Source organism: Pteropus medius, unplaced genomic scaffold (assembly GCF_902729225.1).
Source record: "Pteropus medius unplaced genomic scaffold, Ma_sr-lr_union100, whole genome shotgun sequence".
In the NCBI taxonomy this organism is placed as follows: Eukaryota; Metazoa; Chordata; class Mammalia; order Chiroptera; family Pteropodidae; genus Pteropus; species Pteropus medius.
This window is the reverse complement of record NW_024349225.1, coordinates 3,123,570-3,144,226: the sequence shown is the minus strand read 5'-3', so window position 1 is coordinate 3,144,226 and position 20,657 is coordinate 3,123,570. Positions and strand designations below refer to the sequence as shown.

Below are 20,657 nucleotides of genomic sequence, written 5' to 3'. Positions count from 1 at the left end.
GTGTGGAAACTGTGATCGGGGTGGTGGTGGAGGGTCATTGTCTGTTTGTTATTTAAATTCCTAAAGATGTATACCTGAAAGAAAAATACCAAGTCAAAAGTAATAACTGAATGAAGGGGTGCAGTGACACCTTAAAAACATTCTCCACAAAATATGTTCACTATATACTTAATAAAATCTAAACAGTTAATGATGTTTCAAAACATTCAGGAAATCTGGATTTAATAATAGTTTACCTATAACTAAAGGGCATTTTATGTTCACTATGCGAATACAAGACCTATCACTAAAAAATGGTTTCGTTTCCTTTCCTCTTCCTCTTTCCTTCCTAAACAAGTCAGCCCCAGAGCAGTTAGGTAGAATACATTTAGGAAGGTATCAGCGCGGTGGGGCTGGGGAGGGACCATGGTGTCAGAGTGGAATGTCAGAGCTAGACCAGCATGAGAGGAGTACCGTGCAAGGGGTGACAGCACAGTGTGGGGTGTCGGGCCTGAGAGGGGTATGGAAGGCAACTCACGCAAGGGAGACCCAGCATATAGCGTTCAAGACCAAGCACGATGGTGGGGAGCGCATCCCTGCTGGGTGGAGGTGGTGGCAGCAGTGGCAATTTAAGCCTGGCTGTATACAAGGAGATTGATCAAATAATATAATCAGGTATTTCACTGTAAGAGAAAAGAATTTAAAATGCAGAAAACCAGAAGTAATGCTTGCGTTGGATTGGAATTAAACATATCATTATGGACTGATGGTTTTCAAGGTATATGGATAAATATAAAAAAAATATAGCTGGAAATATGTATATACGTGAAAATAAAATATATTCCTTAGCTCTGTCTACTTGGAGTACCCGGGAGCATTGACAACCCATTAGCAATGAGCACCCAAATCTTTGCTTCTAAATATCACTATCCACTAAAAGAAACCATGGCTCCTTGGAGAAATGAATGATTCCGGGGCTTGGGCACAGAAATTGTAAGTTGAGCCTAGAACATCTTATTTGCCAGAAAGTAAAAAAATGCCCCCCAAATTATGGGGGGATGCCAAAAGACACAAAGGACAGCTTGAAGGGTCTCTCACTGGCCGAGACTGGGATAACTTGAACATCAAAATAAATGAGTTTAACAGGTTATAACCCATTGATTACAGCAGAAATCCAAGAGTCTGTATTGATATAAAAAACAGAGTAAATAATAAATCGAGAGTTTAATGACAAAAGGGACAACCATAAAGTCTCAATGTACCTCCCCACAAAATATGTATTAATTTCACAGGGAAAAGAAAAACTTTACGAGTGGATAAAGTTAACTGTTTATCTGTTAAACTATTTACCCTAAAATCTATCAAAATATTTAGATCACACATATTAATGCCCAACAATCAGGTTGAATAGGTAAAATAAAGGTGACTGTTTTCAAATTTAAAGCCATTAAATCCAGTTTGTATTCATGAAATATGAGCACATTTCTATTCCAAACAGTGCCACATATGTATTCTTTTTTTTTTTCTCTCTCTCTCTTAAAGTCAAAGGAAAAAGTTATTTAGGCTTCTAGGGCTAAGCCATCTCTGATCAGGTCCATTACCAGAATTGGTGTCAGTGCAAGTTATAGATGAGCAGCTGGCGAGTTTTAGCAGGTTAAGAGAAAGATGAAATGTGAGTAATAAACAAGTGAGAAAAGAACAAGTCTTCGTTTTGTTGTTCTTTGTTGCTGTTATTTTCAGAGATTAATGCATTTAGCTCTGACTATATGCTCTATCAGTCTAAAAGTATCTTTATCATATTTAAACTTTGCAAATGGAACGTGGGAGAAAATATTCAATATGGTTTAAGCAGATCCCGCAAAATGATATTTCCAACTTTTTCAAAGGGGAAATTGCTTCCAGAAGTTTCTCTTACAGAGTAAACTTTCCCATGTAGAATTGCATGGGTGTGGGTGGTCCACATTTACAGGAATCCTCTGAAATAATTGATGATCCATGTGTAGCTGTTCACTTTGACACATTAGATGAAATGCAGAGAGAAGCAATAGAAATATAAAGCGAAGATATTATCTAAGAACTGCTTCAGATAGGGGAAAGAATAAGTAATGTGAATTTACACATTTATTTCACTGCCTTTGCAATTGGCCATTTACTCTTCTCCTTTCTAACTCTTTAAAATGATATCAATTAAGGACAATAAGATTTCTGGGAGGAAAAACACAATCGCTGGCATTAGCAGAGAAACAGCGGCTTTGTTTAAAAACAGATCACTGCCAGAGATTCTTAGTCTATATTCTATAATACAGGCTATAATCTGTATTCTGATTTTAGTCTATAGCTGTGCTATTCACTTCTGTGGTCACCGCCATGCTGGCTTTTGGAGACTTCAAATGTGGCCAGTCTGATGTGAGATGTGCTATAAGTATAAAATACATACCAGTTATTGAAATTTTATTACAAAAAAAAAAGATCGTAAAATATCTCACTCATGAATTTTATATTACTCAAAATGATAGTAGTTTGGATATATTGGGTTAACTAAATTTATTATTAAAATTAATTTCATCTGTTTCTTTTACTTTTTTACCGAGACCATTAGAAAAAATAAAGTTACGTATGTGGCTTGCATTTGTGTTCTGCATTATATTTCTATTGGACAGCCTGGTCCACAGAATGCCCTTCATTGTTATTATTAAATTAGAATAGAATTATTAGAATATTATTAAATTAGAATCACACTTTTAGTCTTTTGTGAATATGCAAAAATTTTCAAAAAAATTGTAAAAGCAGTCATGTATTTTTGGAAAATAAGGCAAACCCAGAAAATGTTCTTCTACTCGAATTCAAGAAGTAGCAGACAGGTCACTGCACATAAAGCAAGTGTTCACAGCTGCCTTTCCCAAACCCAGTAAAGCATTGCCAAATTAGTTCTACATAAATGCTATTCACTGGACAGGACTTGCTCCATCTTACAAGCATGCCACTGTATTTCAATTAACTTGGCCAAACTGTAAGGAGGCTGCATCAGAAACAGGAAGAAAAGACCGAAAATAAAAGAAGGGAAAATGGAAATTGAGACTACGACAGCAAAGCAGGCTGGCCTCTCACCCTCTAAGTGCACAGGGGCTTAACCTGGGTGTCGTACGTACATACGGGATCAGAAATGCTGTGAGCCTGTCTCCCCAGCTGTGTCCACCGATGGCTTATGTATGGGGTTAGAATTTAGAGAAAAACAATGCCTCTGAATAAAACATAGGAAGCGTCCATTGTGAGAGAAAAGTCAAAGAGCTATATTTTAATGACCCTTCAACAAATGCTTCTGAACAGAATCTGAAACGGCAGCATGACGGGCACACACTCTTCCACCCCTTGCCTGCGGCAGCTGGAGCTGTCCAGAGCATCTATGCATGCTACCTAAATAGTAAAGAACTCCACCAAGAGAGAAAATGGAAGGGAACCCTTCCCCTTCCACTGCTAATCTCCACAGACAGGCTGACTTTCATATATAGCACTTATAATATCACTTTATGCTTTGGAGAGAATGATTTGGCCTATTTTTTTTCTGTATCCATTTAACAGACAGCTGTGTTATCACGGGTTTCTATTATACCTTGGTCTGGTTATTTTATAAAGCCTTTATTATACTGAGTACTAAAGGGGCAAGGGATGTTCAGGAAGATGAGAAACGGCAGGGGAGACGCAACAACAAATCTAAACACCTCTCCAGGTACCTTGCCAGTCTTACTTATTATTTTTGATGTGATATCGACTGCAAACCCAGCTTCAGTCTCACTCACATTAAACCAATGCTCAGAGAAGGAAGAGTGACATGGAACTTTTGGCTGGGCCTGAGTTTAAAACCATCAGGGCTCATAATGAAGCTCTCAAAGGCTTGAACTATTTCCAAGTTCCCTTCACACTAGCCTCCTTATTTTCTTTCCCTTCAGATGTAAAAGTTGGTTGCTTGTACATTTCAAATAACAGAAGGCAGAAAATTCCAGGGAAAGAAGAAGAAAGAAAAAAAAAAAAACGATTAACAAATTCATTTTTCTCTGATTTAAAAATCTCTTCACACTGCTAGACTACCAAAAGAGGACAAGCCATACCTATGATTGCTTTGTGGGACAAAACACCCAGCTACTTGAGAGCTTTAGTAAATACAAGAATATCATGCTATTCATTGATGCCAAATGTGGACGAACTGAACTGAACATATTGTAGTGCTAAGAAGGCAACGATGCAGACATATACATCTAAAGTTGTTTTGCCTCAACCGACAGTATTAAATTAGGGCTACATGCAAAGACCCACAAAGAGACAACAGGAGAAATGGGTTAAACATAGAATATTTACTAAATATTCTAGAACTTTGATATTCCCAAGAACTTTTGAAAACACACTTTTGAGTTATATGCTTTCCACTTACAGAACCTACACTTTTAATCAGGAGAATCTTTGGTTTATTTGGCAAGGTAGGGGTTCTAGAGGCAAAGTTAAATTATATTTCTAACACTCCTGTTTATTTTAAAGAAGTACTGTTTTATGAAATCCAGCTTTAGCGTATTACTGTAGAACAATAGCCATCATCTGTAATAATTCCGTAGCTTACGATGCTTATAAAATTGGGGGAACTTTTTTGTAAGGTTGGAATCTGCTTATTTAAAATAAGAAAGGTGCTCTAACTTGGCCATTTTTCATTAGTCCTCCTTCAAAAAGCCATTAACGATGGCATCACCTACCCACCGCATGAAAAGAACTTCTTGAAGCATATGAGCTTTCCCACTGGTCAAATGTAGGGTAAGAAAACCTTTCTCTCTCTCTTGGATATAAAACTATACATTTTCATTTTTGATAAGCTTTAAAAAACATAACGTCTCAAAGCTAGGAACTTTTGTTCCAGTCAGGCATAAGCATCGCACAACACGGATGGACCTGAGTGAAATAAGTCAGACAGAGAAAGACAAATACTGTACGATCTCACTTGTAGATGGAATCTTAAAAAAAAATTCGTAGATACAGAGAACTGATTGATGGTTGCCAGAGGCAGGGGTGGGTGAAATCAGTGGATAAAGGGAGTCAAAAGGTACAAACTTGCAGTTAAGAAATAAACAAGTCATGAGATGTGATGTACAGCATGGCGACTGTAGTTAATAATGCCATAATGTGTATTTGAAAGTTCCTAAGAGAGTAGATCTTAAAAGGTCTCATCACAACGACAAAACTTGAAACTATGTATGGTGACATATATTAACTAGACTTTTATGGTGATCATTCCATAATATATGCAAATATCAAATCATTATGTTGTACACCCGAAACTAATATGATATTGTATGTATTTTAAAATATTAAAACCTATAAAGATGAAAGACTTTAAGATATTAGGAAGTGAGCTAGGCAGATATCCAGAAAATGACCATCCCCGTCCCTGATGGAAGGAACAGTCAGTGCAGAGGCACTGGGACAGGGCTGTGCCTGGTGCGGGAAGGGACAGTGAGGCTGGGGTGCAGTGAGCAAGGGAATAAAATTAGAGATGAGTTAAGGGCTAGAACATACAGAACGTTTCGTGCTATTTTAAAGACTAACTTTTACTCTGAGAACAATGGGGAGACTTCAGGAAGCTTCTAAGCGGAGAAATGAAGTGATAGGACTTGTTTCAAAGGTTTATTCTGGCATCTTGGTGGAGAACAGACTTTGCATAGAGCGAAGGGAAAAGCAGGAGACCAGTCAGGAGCCGTTTGAAGAATCTAGCTGAGAGCAAATGGTGGCACAGAAAGGGAAGATGAGAAGGTGAGAAGTGGTTGGATTCTGGATACACTTTCAGGTCAATGCTATAGGGCTGGATATTTTTTTCAAATCAATGCTATAGGATTAAACGTAAAATGGGAACTAAAGAGAGAAGTCAGGAATGTCACCTTCCTTATATAATTTTCCCCAGTTCGCACAATTAGATTTAGTAATTCCATTTCTGTGTACCATGGCACCCCAAATATCTTCTTATATCTCTACCATGGTACCTACCCTCTAATAATTATTAGTACATGCTTATATACCCCCACTTGCCTATAAATTTCTTCTCAAGGGCAAATGCAGTGACATTTTTTTATACTTCTATTCCTAATACCTAGTAAAATCCCTGACACACCATGATAATCAAAACTTGTTTGATGAACAAACAAATCAAGGATGGAATGAAGCCATTTGTGCTGTGTATGATCCTTTGCAGGTGGCGTAATAGTCTCCAACTTGCATATCGGAAACATTATTCAGCGAAATCCTTATTTCTCCTATACTCAGCCTATTCTTACTGCCTTTTGGTCAATTCACATTTATGACAAAGTGTGTATGTTGTAGTCCATGTGGCTTCAAAATAGCAAATCAATTTTTATTCTTCTCTGCTTATATATGTCTTTGCAGACTTTATTGCTCATTCAGAAATGTATGTTGAATACAAAACAGCAGTTCTAAAACCAAACTTATATTTAGGCTAAATCTGTCCAACAAGCTCTCAAAGTGTAGTAGAAATGACAAAAATAGGAGTAAAAATGAATATATATGAATGTATACATATTCATACACTTATGTAAAAAGACAAATATGCATACATGCACGTTTGAATGTAAACAGCATAAAAATACCCTCAGTAGAAGAACTATTTTAGTTTCTCACAAATAGGCACCAAGGAACGAAAGGGGTCATCAACACATTACAAACCTTGGCATCTGTAAAAAATTCAATGAAACATATCATATTGATACATATAGTTTCCAATTTTGGAAATAAATTCTTTGGTATATGATTGATTTTCTATCTAGCCACAGGGCAATATTTCATACAAATGTTTGGCTCGAAAGATAACTATGTGCTTGCTGACATAGAGAGATTATAAAAATAGTAAAACCAGAGTGGTTATGAATAACTATGTGTAGCAAGGATAAAAGCTCTTTTTTTTTTTTAACTTCCGAAGGTGAAAAAAAAAACATACATTTCAGCAACCATGAGCAGCCTCGTGTTCCGGAGCCAGAGCGTATCCTTATAGTCGGGCCCCTTTCATTATGGAGGTGAGCACTTTGGTGAGCACATTTGTTCGTGTGTTTCTCTGTCTGTCTGTTTAATCACAGACACAAAAGTCGAGTACGTATCCATTGTTCTTAGGAACCTCATCTAAGGAAGCAACCCATATTGACTTGCTTCAGACTATAACATCCGGTATAATTTTTAATTATTTAAATGGCTATCTCCATTTGTGGGAGAGTATATTTGCATATATTGTGTGTGTATTTTTTTTACGTATGTATAATATATATTGTATTATTATTGTATCAACCTGGTCTTCCGCTGGTTTGTTTTCTGCATGCAAGAGAGGGAATACCCAGTAGAAAGAACTCGTATAGAACGATAAGCAGACCCCTGCAATATGCCACCAAGCCAAGGGTTGAAGAGCAAGATGGCCAAGAGGAGACCCTTTGAGAAGATGACCAATGGACTCTAGGAGCAATATTATCTGATTACCCAGCATAAAGTTTTCCTTTTCTGCTCTGTAATTCCCTCAAGTTATTCTCAAGCCTTCCATAAAGTTACATTAGCCTTACGTTAGCTGTGTGATAGGGAGTAAAGCAGGGACTCTACATTCATGATGAGAGGAAGGTGGCCCCAGGGAGAGCTTCGGCATCAGGAGAAGCAGTTATGTCACCGCCAAGTGAGAAAAAAGGGGAGGAAATTCAAGCTACGGTCCAGAGTGATAAGTGTAACTGGGATGGAGTTCCAGAACAGGCAAGTACAACAAATTGGTCTGTCTTCGAGTTAAGATGAGATAATCGATCTATACGTAATCGGAATAGAATTTTGAAAAGTTTTTAGCCAAGTAATGACTAAAAAAATATACCAGAAATCTCTAGCCAAGTATGATTTTGCCTCATGTATAGGTCAAAATCTAACGAATAGATTATGATGAAAATTACAATATTTGTAGAAATTGCTTCGTAAACACCATTAAAATTATGATTCTTAAGGTCAAAAATAGTTAAATATCAATAATATCATATGGTTCGACCTCATAAATTTCAAAATAATATTATATAAGGATATCCTGCTCTTTTATATCTGTGATTACTTTGGTATTATGTATTAGTTTTATGAAACTTAATATCAGATGATTCTTTATTCTGGGACATTTACATATAAGACAGATTCAATATCTTTAAACCCAATCTTGAATGGGTATATAACCCTGAATGAGAGCAGAGACTACTTTTTTATAGGAATGGATATATCTGGTCTTCATACAATTTAAAGTCCATCTATAGTTTTCTTTAAAAGCAGGTTGCTCTATTTTACTTAACCTCTTATCCTGATGCTTCTATTTAAATAAAACTACTAGCAGATCTTAAAATAAATACAGATAATATAATATCTTAAATAATATATATGCGGATAATACATCTAAATCCATCAGAGATTTAGAAACTGACACTAAACTCATCAAATATGAGCATAGCATATAAAGTTTAAATCTTCCATAGTATTATTTTTTTAACTTTTTCCTTGAGTTAGAGCAACGGCATTTATGGTGTTTTACTGGATTCGGGGGATAGGAGAGGTTAAAATTTAAAGCAAACAGCCCCTCAATCTTAATGATTTAAATTTAGCAAAGGTTAATTTCTCACTTGTGCTAAATGCCCATGATATGTCAGGGGCCCAGGCTGACACAGCACCATCATCTCCTATGGTCATTGTTCCAGAAGCGAGTAATCTCTGAGGGGCTCACAGGCACAATTCAATCTTGTTCCCATTCTCTCATATCAGTTCTGCCCACAACTCATTGGCTAGAACTATTCATATGGCTCACCAACCACAGGGAAGAGGAAGAGCAACGCTAACATGTGTCTGGAAGGGGAGACAAATGGAAATGTTTCATGAGTAGCATTGATGACTAACAGGAGTTCTTCTTTGTTCAAAAAAACAGGAGGTTTGATATATCTATGTGTGTCTGTGTCTGTGTGTGTGTATACATGCGTGCACATACACACATATCATTAATTGGACGCCATTCTTTTGGTTTAAATCAAGTTCGAGGCAGGAAGAACTAAATTTGCTTCCTACAATTACGGTGCCATCCACTGAACACTAAACGAATCATTATACTTTGTTGAAAAAGACAGTCAAATAAACCCTGATTAAACTTCAATGGTTCCCCCTTACTTCCAGCTCCAACCAACCACAAACAAAATAATATTCTTTTAGTAAGAGCCATCTATAAAGAGGAACAGAAAACAAATTCATGTTTTTGATCCATCTTTGAAAACACATTTGCTTGTGTTCTCAGCAAACACAGGTTTTATTTTTTGTAAAATGTGATTGATTTTAGCTTTGAATATAGGCAAGTACAATACTTTGATTTGAAGAAGAAAGCATAAAAAACAATTTTGAAAGCAAAGTTCACGGTGGCCACTTTTCCTAACACAAATTCTCAGAACAGATGAGTCTCAAAACAGTCAAAAGAGATAGATAACATTATTATCTTGATGCATTAAATCCCTATAATGCTCTCTCTAGCTAAAGAAAATGAAATTACTTATAAAGTGCTTTGAGGCAAAAACTATTAGCTGACTTTCCTATTACGAACAAATGAATAGAAAAAATTACTCTGAATTTCTTTTACCAGATGACATTCTGTGAAATACTTGAAGCAAAAAGAATATACAATTTATAAAAAGTGAAGATTCAACTTAAAACCTAAAAGAAAGGAATCTTCTTGCATGTGTTAATTTTTTAAAGTAACAATTGAAATATTCTCTCCCGGTTTAATAAAAGGAAAATACAAATGTCTACACATCAGTCCACACATCAGGACACTAGAAAAATCCGTGGCTCTAATGCAAGAAAAGAATTAAGATAATAGTAATATGAGTAGATTTAAAAAACACTTAATGCAGAAACTAGTTTTCAAGCCCATAGAACATCCAACATATTTGAAATTCCTATACCTCCTTTTTTCCTAAGCAGTTCTGAACTTTGGATTTGTGATTAAATTCTAGCAATAATATACCTTTAATGTTTTCTTATTTATCTTTTCATTTGTGTTTACTTATTATTTCAACCAGATAAGTGGTTCAGATATGGAAGTACTCACAGCATTTTATGCTCTACCTAGAACAATATATGATGATGCAGAGATGATAGTCTTAGAACTTCACAAGATTATTTGATTTGGGGCAATATTTGATATTAATTTCTTCTGAAACTCTCGTGGGGGAGAACAAGTGTTTAGTAAGCATTCAGCCGCATCCCACACTCTTCCCACTGAATCTTCACAGCAGCTTCATAAAGGAGGTTAAATCTCATTTTAATAGAAAATAGATACTCAGAAAGATTAGATATTTTGGTGACATTCACAGAGCTAATACATAGTTAAAACGGAATTAAATCTCAGTTCTATGGGCCCCAAAGCTTATGTGCTTTTTAGAAATCATACAAATCATTTCTACACATTTAAAAGAATGTTAAAACTTTAGCTTTCAAGAGTCACTGATCTATACAGTAACACAATTAGTGACCAAACTAAATTCATAAAGCCCTCCTCTGTAGCTACGTAGTAAAAGATGAGTTAGATTCGGGTACTTATTTCTAATGTGTTGATATTACCTACATATAAAATAAAAAGAAGAAGAAAAGAATAGCAATAACGACAATACATAACCAACTTTGGAAAGTTTCACAGCAAAGAGGCTAGAAGGCTGGGCTGAGGAGTCAAGTCATCTGGGCTGATTACAAATTCTACACTTACTAGCTGTGACCTTAAGCAAATTGCCTTACCTCTCCGTGCTTCAGTTTCCTTATTAAAATTATTTGAGAGCTGAGCACTTTGTATCATGAGCTCATTTCATATTTAAAAAAGAAATAAAGTATATTGTTAAAGAAAAGGATATCCACTTTCACCACTCTCAAATCCTATTTTATTTCTGGCTTATTTTTGACTTGCAGAGAACTTCTTAACATTTGACTTGCAAAGGCTCTTATGAGGCAACATAATACTGAGACTATACAGAGACATAATTTGGGGTCTTGGTTCTACAGAAAGGACTGTTCAGAAAATTTACTTATGTTCAGAAATTAGACATGCACAAGTGTGTGAGAGTTACTGTTGCCTCAAAGCATAATTTAAATATATTGTTATTTTTTCTTTTCTTTTTATTCTTTTTAACTATTTACTAAATAAATAATAACTGGCTGAGCCGAGTCTGGGACTGGAAAGAGAAGGAACTTTCTCCTTGGCATGACTAGACAGAACCAAACAGAGACCAGCAGATGAATCTCAAAGTCTGATTGCTCTGATCTGTTCCCTCATAGCATAGCCTCCTCATGGGATAGAAAAGAAGGGCCCTTTATATGGGCCTTATTTTTAATGGCCCATCGTGATACTGCTTGCCTCTATTATATGTTATTCTTAACTTTTAGCCAAAAAAGAGTTATATGAATTAAAATAAAAATCTAAGAAATCTTATGATCATTGTATGTTGTGTCCACAGTCTTACTTCAGTCATTTATAATTACTTTAGTATCTCGACAAGGGAATAACCACCAAAAAAAACCCCAAAAAAACAAAAAAACAAAACAAAAAAAAAACAAGAAAAAACTTGAATTAAATAGTGATGCTCCCTCTCAAACAGGTTACAAATCAAAGCAACAACTACAAAGTTTGATGTGCTATCTGAACATTAAAGAAAGAAAGGAAGGGAGGGAGGAAGGAGAAAAAATTAGAATCAGGCTATTTTAAGAACTAATCAAAGAGTCAGTGCCTTGTTATTCAAAACTCCTTTTTCTCTCTCTAGAAGAAAAGTAAAAATTATAAAGACCAATAAGGAACTGAACCACCTATGTAATCCTTCTAATACAGAGATCAGCCTCAAACTACCACAGGTGAAGATTTACTCCCAGAACCTAATAGAGTGCTCATCATACAGTATTTAGTGAATATCTTTTGAATCAATGAATAAATAAATGATTTAGGCATGAACTGTACCTTAAATAATCTCCTAACAAATAAGTCTTCAAATAACAAATGAATCTTCATTAGGTGAATCTTTCTGTACTCACAACTTCCATTGTCCTTGTGTTGTGATGACCCCACCAAACTCTCTCTCCAGCTCCCATCCTTCCTACATTCCAGGCTTGCATATCCAATCATCTACACTTGAATTAGCCATCTGATGTCCAACTCATCCATTAATTACAACATATAAACATGGCATTCTTACTCCTCTCATGTAATCAGAATCTCTCATTTTCCTGTGTTTTATAATCCCATCCAAAGCTAAAATCACACATGTCATCCTTTCTCTTTACTGTCCACAGATAATGGATTGTTCTTTCTATCCTCTAAATAATTTTGAAATCTGTATTTTCATCTCTATCCCACTGCTACTGTAGACCCTTATTCTGTGCAATAATCCTATAATACTCTCTCTCAATTGATTTCTTGCATCCAGTTTTGTTTCTAATCCATCTTCCTCACTGTTGACAAGATCATTTGTTTCCCTTCTTAAAATCCTTCAATGGCTCCCTAAGGTTTTCAGAATAAAGCCTAACTTATTTCAAATGGCATGTAAAGCCTTTCATATGAAAAGCACTTCTCCCATAAGAAATAATGATAAAGCGTGCTCTTGCAACCCTTCCTGAGACCAGGCTGCCACTGCTCTTTAATTGCCCATCTCTGGACAAGAGCAAGACCCTCCAAGTCCTAGCTGTCACTGATGAGAGGCATCACCACCCTGTGTGAGGTTCAAAGAAGACCGAATGCTCTCACCAGCAGAAGAAAACTATGTCCCTCCATATTCTAAGCTTCCTTCATAATGCTGAGGCCAAATATAAGTTCCAGAGACGGTCTTTCAAGGCCTCTTGGCACTAAAGTTTTCCAACTGACAAGAGTTTTCTCAATATGATGTAAGGCCAGTTTTCTAAACCGAGCATCGCCATTTGTATGAACACCTCCAGAGACTAAGGAAATGGTATGGGTAAAGAGGTGATGTTTGGCTGACCACTCACTGTGGCCAGCTATAGGGCCACACGGCCTGACAACACTGGCACACTGTGGTAGGGGCTGTGGTGTCTGCCTCATGGAACATTCCAAACACGGTGGTACAGGTACATCGATACAATTCCCTGCTTGCTTAGGAATTTACCTTCTGATTTTGTGATCACATCCTATTTTTATTACACCTGCCTGAGATATCAGTATTATCGTATTACCCAGGATACCTAAATAAACTTTATTTCCTAAACGGAAAGATCATTTCCTCAGAAGAGCGTACATGGCTTCATAGGAAAAGACAATTAGTCATACCAATTCTTACTGTTGAACATGTGCCTACTCTCCATTAGAGCTTAAAAATAATGAAACAAACACTTTTACAGAAACTCATATGTCTCTGTGGAAAAATTATTGAGGTCATTATTATTTTCCTTGAGGAGCGGCAGAGCAACTATAATTATAAGTGATGCTTCTAAAACAATGCAATGTTGTTCTAAACATTTCCTCTTCAAATATTTCAGATGGATTAGCTATACCAACATGTTTTATTTCAGCACGTTCCTCAAAAGCAATTTTTCCTTATTTCTAAACATAATATTTTCACTAAAATTAGTCTTTATTGGAAACAGAATATACTTTAACACACATACACGCAAAGAAATAAGACCACATATGATTAGAGCTATATGTCTTAACCAACATGCTTTAAGAAGTTTTATTTTTAAAAAAATCATAAGACTGGGATTTATTATTAGCCAAAATCTTTGCATTCAAAGAAAGCATGTGTTTTAGTATTAACATTTGGAAATTTGATGCTACATGTTATTTTATATTATATTCTGTACTAGTTACATTTTTTAATAGAGAGGATTCAAGTTATCAAAAATATTTAGCATTTTTGTTGATCGAAATTGAAAACTGGAAATAACCTTATGGCTTCTAAACATTTAGAAAGATTTTAAAAGTTGGAGCATCCAGAATAGTTTAGTTATGGAAGGTAAGGAATACACAGTGAATAGTCACCGGCATGTTTCATCTTTGTAAAGATGACAACTAAAATACATTTAGCTGGTTTTCACTTAATTATGCTCTTGAGTGAGTTATTTCAACTAAAATTATCTAATAATATTTTTTCCATCACTGTAGAGATTTTAGTATTTCATCTATAAAGATTTTGGTCCTGATAATCTATAGATAAATTATAAATTGTCTTTCTTTTCTTTCTTCATATTCTTTGTTGAATTTGTGACCCAATTTTATCATTTCTTTAAACTGCATTGTAAATTAGAAAACACACCACTGCTAAAATTGACAGCTCCATTTCAAATGGCTCACCTGTCTGGAGCACCTGCAGCTCCAGAAGGTTCACATAAACTTGCTCATATTCTTTCCTCACATGAGCTTTCTACAGATGCAGTCATCAGAAAGGACATGTTACTTACAAGGCTAGATAGAAGCCAAAATAATAATAAATAATAATAATAAATGTTTAATAGGCTGAAAATACAATGATACATCTCATAATTTTGGTTGAGAATCATGAAGATCACTCATAAGTAGGCACATGAACTTCTTTTTCATATTAAATAAATCCGTTAATGTAGAAGGTAAAATTGATTTGGAAGAATAGCCTGAAGTGTAACCTCCAGAAATTCATATGTGGAAGCCCCAACATGACTATATTTGGAGACAGGACTTTAAAGGAGGTAATTAAGTAATTAAGATAGGGCTTTAAAGGAGGTAATGATGTCATAAGGGTGGAGTCCTAATCCAGAAGCACTGGTGTCCTCGTAATAAGAGGAAAGCCACCAGAGCTCTCTCTTTCCACACATGTGCACTGAGAAAAAGCCGTGTGAGGAGAACAAGAAGGCACCATCTGCAAGCCAAGGAGAGAGACCGCACCAGAAGCCAACCTTGCTGGCACCTCCAGCCTCCTGAATTGTGAGAAAATAAATTTCTATAACCGGCACCCAAATTGGAAAGGAAGAAGTAAAACTGTCATTATTTCCAGATAACATGGTACTGTCCAGAGAGAACTCTAAAGATTCCATCAAAAAAACTGTTAGAACTGATAATAAATTCAATAAAGTAGAAGGATAAAAAATTAATATTCAGAAATCTGTTGCACTTTTATACACCAATAATGAACTAACAGGAAGACAAATTAAGAAAACAATCTCATCGCGATTGCATCAAAAAATAAAATAACCTAGCAATAAATTTAAGCAAGGAAGTAAGAGACCCGTACTCAGAAAATTATAAGACATGGAAGACAGAAATTAAAGAAGATACAAATAAATGGAAGCATATACTGCGCTCATGAATAGGAAAAATTAACATCGTTAAAATGTCCATACTACCCAAAGCAGTTTATAGATTTAATGCAATCCCTATCGAAATACCAATGGCATTTCTCACAGAACTAGAACAAATAATCCTAAAATTTTTATGAAACCACAAAAGATCCCAAATAGCCACAACAATCTTGAGAAAAGAGAACAAAGTTGGAGGTATCATGCTACCTGACATCACACTATACTACAAGGCTATGGTCATCAAAACAGCACGGTACTGGCATAAAAACAGACACATAGATCGATGGAACAGGATAAAGAGCCCAGAAATAAACCCATGCCCATATAGTCATTTAATCTATAACAAAAGAGGAAAGATATACAATGGGGTAAAGACAGTCTCTTCAATAAATAATGTTGGGAAAACAGGACAGATATATGCAAAAAAATGAAACTGGACCACCTTCTTAAACTATATACAAGAATAAGATCAAATAGATTAAACACTTAAATGTAAGACCCGAAGGCATGAAACTCCCAGAAGAAAACATAGGCAGTAAATTCTGACATTGCTCTTAGTAATTAGTTTTTCTGATATAGCTCCTTGGGCAAGGGAAACAAAAGAGAAATTAAACAAATGGGACTGATTACATTAAAATAAAAAGTTTTTGCACCACAAAAGAAACCATCAACAAAACAAAAAGACAGCATACTGAATGGGAGAAGATATTCACCAATGATACATCCAATAAGGGGCTAATATCCAAAATTTATAAAAAAACTCATAAAACTCAAAACCAAAAAACCAAACAATCCAATTAAAAAATGGGCAGAGGACCTGAATAGACACTTCTCCAAAAAATACATACAGATGGCCAATAGACATATGAAAAGATGTTCAACATCACTAATGAATGCAAATTAAAACCATAATGAGATATCAGCTCACACCTGTCAGAACGGCTATCATCAATAAATAACAAATAACAAATAAATTTAAAAAAATAAGGGTTGGCAAGGCTATGGGAAAAAGGGAACCCTCATGCATTGTTAGTGGGATTGCAAATTGGTACAGTCACTATAGAAAACAGTCTGAAGGTTCCTCAGACTGTTTAGACTAGTTCTAAAAATAGAACTACCTTATGACCCAGCAATTCCACTTCTGGGTATTTATCCGAAGAAATCCAAAACACTAATTCGAAAAGATCTATGCACCCCTATGTTCACTGCAGTACTATTTACAATAGCCAAGACACAGAAGCAACCTAAGTGCCCATCGGTAGATGACTGGATAAAGAAGATATGGTACATATATACAATGTAATATTACTCAGCCATAAAAAAGATGAAATCTTACCATTTGCAACAACATGGATTATGCCAAGTGAAGTAAGTCAAACTGAGAAAGACAAATACCATATAATCCCACTTACATGTGGAATCTAAAGAACAAAATAAACAAACAAACAGAAACAGACTCACAGATACAGAGATCTATTTGATGGTTGCCAGATGAGAGGGGGATTGGGAGGCTGGGTGAAAAAAGTGAAGGGATTAAGTACAAATTGGTAGTTACAAAATAGTCATGAGGATGTGAAATACAGCATAGGAAACATAATCGATAATACTGTATCAACTAGAATAAATAGAGCCAGGTGGGTACTAATCGGGGGGATCATTGCATAAATTATATAAATGTCTAACCACTATACCATTAGTATAAAATAGTATATATTAGTATAAAATACTATATTTAGTATAAAATAGTATTGAATGTCTACTATAATTGAAAAAAATTTTTCATTAAAAAGAAAAAAAAGAAATTTCGGTTATTGCAGCCACCCAGTCTGGGGTGCATTGTTATGGCGGCCAGAGCAGACTAACACAGACGGTTGTCTCTCTGCTCTGGAAAAATGGGTTAATGCTTCGTACCAGCTAGTCCTAGCCCCCAAAGCACTGGTTTTTAACAGTATAGATTTTTAACCTTTAACCAAATATTCTTTAATATTTAATCAAATATACCAATGTCATAAAGAAAAAATTTCCCCTTGCTCTGTATGTTTCTTAGTGGCTTTCAAACCTTTTAACCATGATCTACACTATTAGTATGTCCATATGCACGTATGCATATAAGATATAGAATGTTAATATAGACATGTGTGTGCGTATATATATGCACCTATTTTGCAAAACAATACTTTTCTTAACTAACTATAAGAGCTATGTTCTGTTTAATTCTATTTTATTTAAAAAATGAATGCTTTTTAAAAATCCATTTGAAAGAAAGCCGGTTTATGGCTACATGTTTGAGTTCTCCCTTTAGCCATCTAAAACATTTCCTATTTATAATTTCTTTTTTCTTTTAGCATCTCAAGATTTTAAAAAGTACACTGAAGTGAAAATAACCACAATATTCTCCACCTCCCTCCCTCTCTCCCTATCTCTCTCTCCCTCTGATGGGAAATATTGGATAGCTTATTCTCTTTCTAATTACTATAGGCAACTTGGATATAAATAAGAAATTGCATGACTTAAGAGGTTTCAAATAAAATACTTGTTTGTAGAGAGAAAATAATTTTATCATTTCCTCTTATTCTATTTCTTTTGGATATAAGTTTAAATAATAGTGCTTGTTGTATCAATCAAAGATTTTGACACTTGGTGTCTCTTGGCCTATAAACACCGGAATAATGAAATGAAGGGGATAATTAAAGGAAGACAATGGGTACTGTAAGTGCAGGTTTTATAGATTTGTTGTCCTCTCGAAAAATTAGTAAATTTGGCTAAGACCCAGAAGCAAAAAATACAGAATTCGTTATAAAACATTACTCTGTCACACTCAAACTAATAGTACTTCTGGACCTGAAAATATTAAATCAGAATTTAATTTCAAAACTATAAAATTTTACAATCAAGATTTAAATTTCAAATTTTCCAAAGTCATGGGTCAAAATTCTAATGTTCATTTCTATACATAAAGTTGGTTAAAATAGGTAAAAGTTCTCTTTTGAGCAGCTGATATGTGTATATATGGAAACTGGCCATAACACTACAGTTTTGGGATGTCTATGTGTGTGTATACATGTGCCCTTACACACATTTATATAAACCTAAGAAAAAGGAAATAATACTGTAAGAAAAATTCAATATTATATAGTACATTCACTTTCCATGCTACTGATATCTTGACACAAATATTCTATTGTATTTTTCTTAATGAAATAAAATTTACTTTGTTCCTTTGAGGAAAAAAAGAAATGAAACAAAAGAAAGAAGAAAAAGAAATAATGAAGAAGATATTTTCAATTACATCTTTTTTCATTCAAAATTACAATTAGTATGTAGATGGTAACTGGTACATAGAAGTCTTTAGCAAGTATCTGTTAAAGTGAATGAATTATAACTCATATGATAGCCTCATACAGTAAATTCATACCAAACATAAACATTAAAAATTTAAATAACATTTAAATATTTTAAAATCTTTGTTAAAAAGACCCCTTTACTGAATTAGCTAAATAGAAGTGTTTTTACAACTGTTTTAATTCTCACCTCTTCCTTTGTCTTTTTTGATATCACTCGGAGCCAGTCTCCAATCATGCTCAGGACAGCCGCAAAATAAGCAAGTCCCACAAGGATCCAAAACCACACGACAGGCTTATAGAAGTCTAGATATTCAATATCTGATCCACCTGTGAGAAAAACAACACAGGAGAACAAAATCACTTCAAATTCATAAAAGTCCACACAGATATTTGCCAAAATTATCAATTGAATTTTGACTTGCGAAACAAAAGCTTCTTGTCAATTGTTCCATGTTATTTTTTTCATATGGAATTCCTCATTTTCCCTCATGTAATGATTTTGATCTAGTTTTCAAGAACCAGTTAAATAAGTTTTTCTTAATGAAGCATTTCATTACTTCTCCAGGTCATAATGATTTTTTTCTTGCTCCATGTTTCTTTTTTGCTTATTATAATCTCTTATAATTAGGTCTCCCATTTAGTATTCCTTGTGTACTAGTTTCTTCTTCCACCCCTGTTGTAACGGAAAACAGAGAAACATTTTTTGTTGTTTTTGGTATGTATTTAACTTAGTATATTTACCTTATTGCCAATCAATTCGCACTGAACAACCAATTCAATGAGAGGTTCTTATTTTAAAATTATCGATTCGATGGATAAATAACAAATGCCAGAGACAATAACTTAGTGGGTGTAATTCGAACAAATAGTTATTTTCAGGTGAGACTGCCATTCATTATTCTCAGACTTTTCAAATGAATTCCCATGTTTTTCATACATTTAAATCCCTAGCTCTCAAGAAAATAATCGGCAAAGGAGTTATTTTGCTTTACTTGAATCTTCATCACTTCTCCATCCATTTAGTACACAGTAACCTCACCTATGAGAATCTGCAAACATTTCAACACATCCCTATTTCAACACATATTAATGAGCTACTTATTAAATCCCCAAAACTAAGCAGTTATTTTTTTTTTCACGAGAAAGGGAAAAAAGTCTCTCTCTCTTGAGAAATTCATAATTTAGCCTGAGAAATCCCCACATAGATAATTAACCATAATGGAGTATATCCAGAGAAAGAGAATAAAATAGTTCTAGGAGAGGACATAGAAGACATAATTTTCACTTCTGGAAGAGGGAAGGTAAAAAGAGAGAAAATGCATCTTAAATGATGAGGACCAAAACGGAGAAAAGTTCAGTGTGAAAATATATGGCATATTCAAAGGACTTTTAAGTAGCGGCTAAACCTACATAGGGATGGGGGCCAGGGAGCAGATGGGAGAAAGAAAAGAATCTAGAAAAAGTAAGTCGTGTCAGGATGTAAGGACTTATTCCTCACGCAGTGGGGAGTACGTACAAGTTTATAGACAGATAAGTCCTAAATTCACGTTTGAATATATGTGCAGAAAGATCTCGTGGCAGAGAAGGAAGGATTGACAGGGACGTCTTGTGAGAAACTTGCTCTGAAAAGCGAAGAAATTATTATGCCTGATGAGGGCTTGAATGGAAAGAAGAGGCATTTTAGGGGCAGCATGGTCAGGGACTGATCACCAGTTAGTTGGTGTGATAAGTGAAAGGAAGTCTCTAGGATGACCAGAGACCCTTGCTTGGGAGATGGTGTCAGCAAATGAACAGGACACAAAGGGGAAGGAACAGTGGCTTGAAGAGAAGAGAAGAGAAAAGAGAAAAGAGAAGTAATTTAAACTGAGACATGATAGGTTTCAAATGCTTGAGGTATAAACAGGTAAAGACACCCAGTAGGACCCTTTAACACAGATCTAACACTTAATGGGGCAGAGCAGGAGATAAGGATTTTTGAATCAACAGCAC

General features: G+C 35.1%; 1 protein-coding gene across 6 annotated transcripts in view; it reads right to left on the bottom strand.

Annotated features, from left to right (window-relative positions):
- Window positions 1-20,657, bottom strand: part of KCNK2 (potassium two pore domain channel subfamily K member 2) — a 158,847-nt gene that overhangs the window by 16,040 nt on the left and 122,150 nt on the right. For all 6 annotated transcript variants that reach the window (XM_039881222.1, XM_039881223.1, XM_039881220.1 and 3 more), the window contains one exon: window positions 18,856-18,995. In XM_039881222.1, coding sequence (XP_039737156.1) covers window positions 18,856-18,995 — 140 coding nt within the window. The remainder of the gene's footprint in view (window positions 1-18,855; window positions 18,996-20,657) is intronic.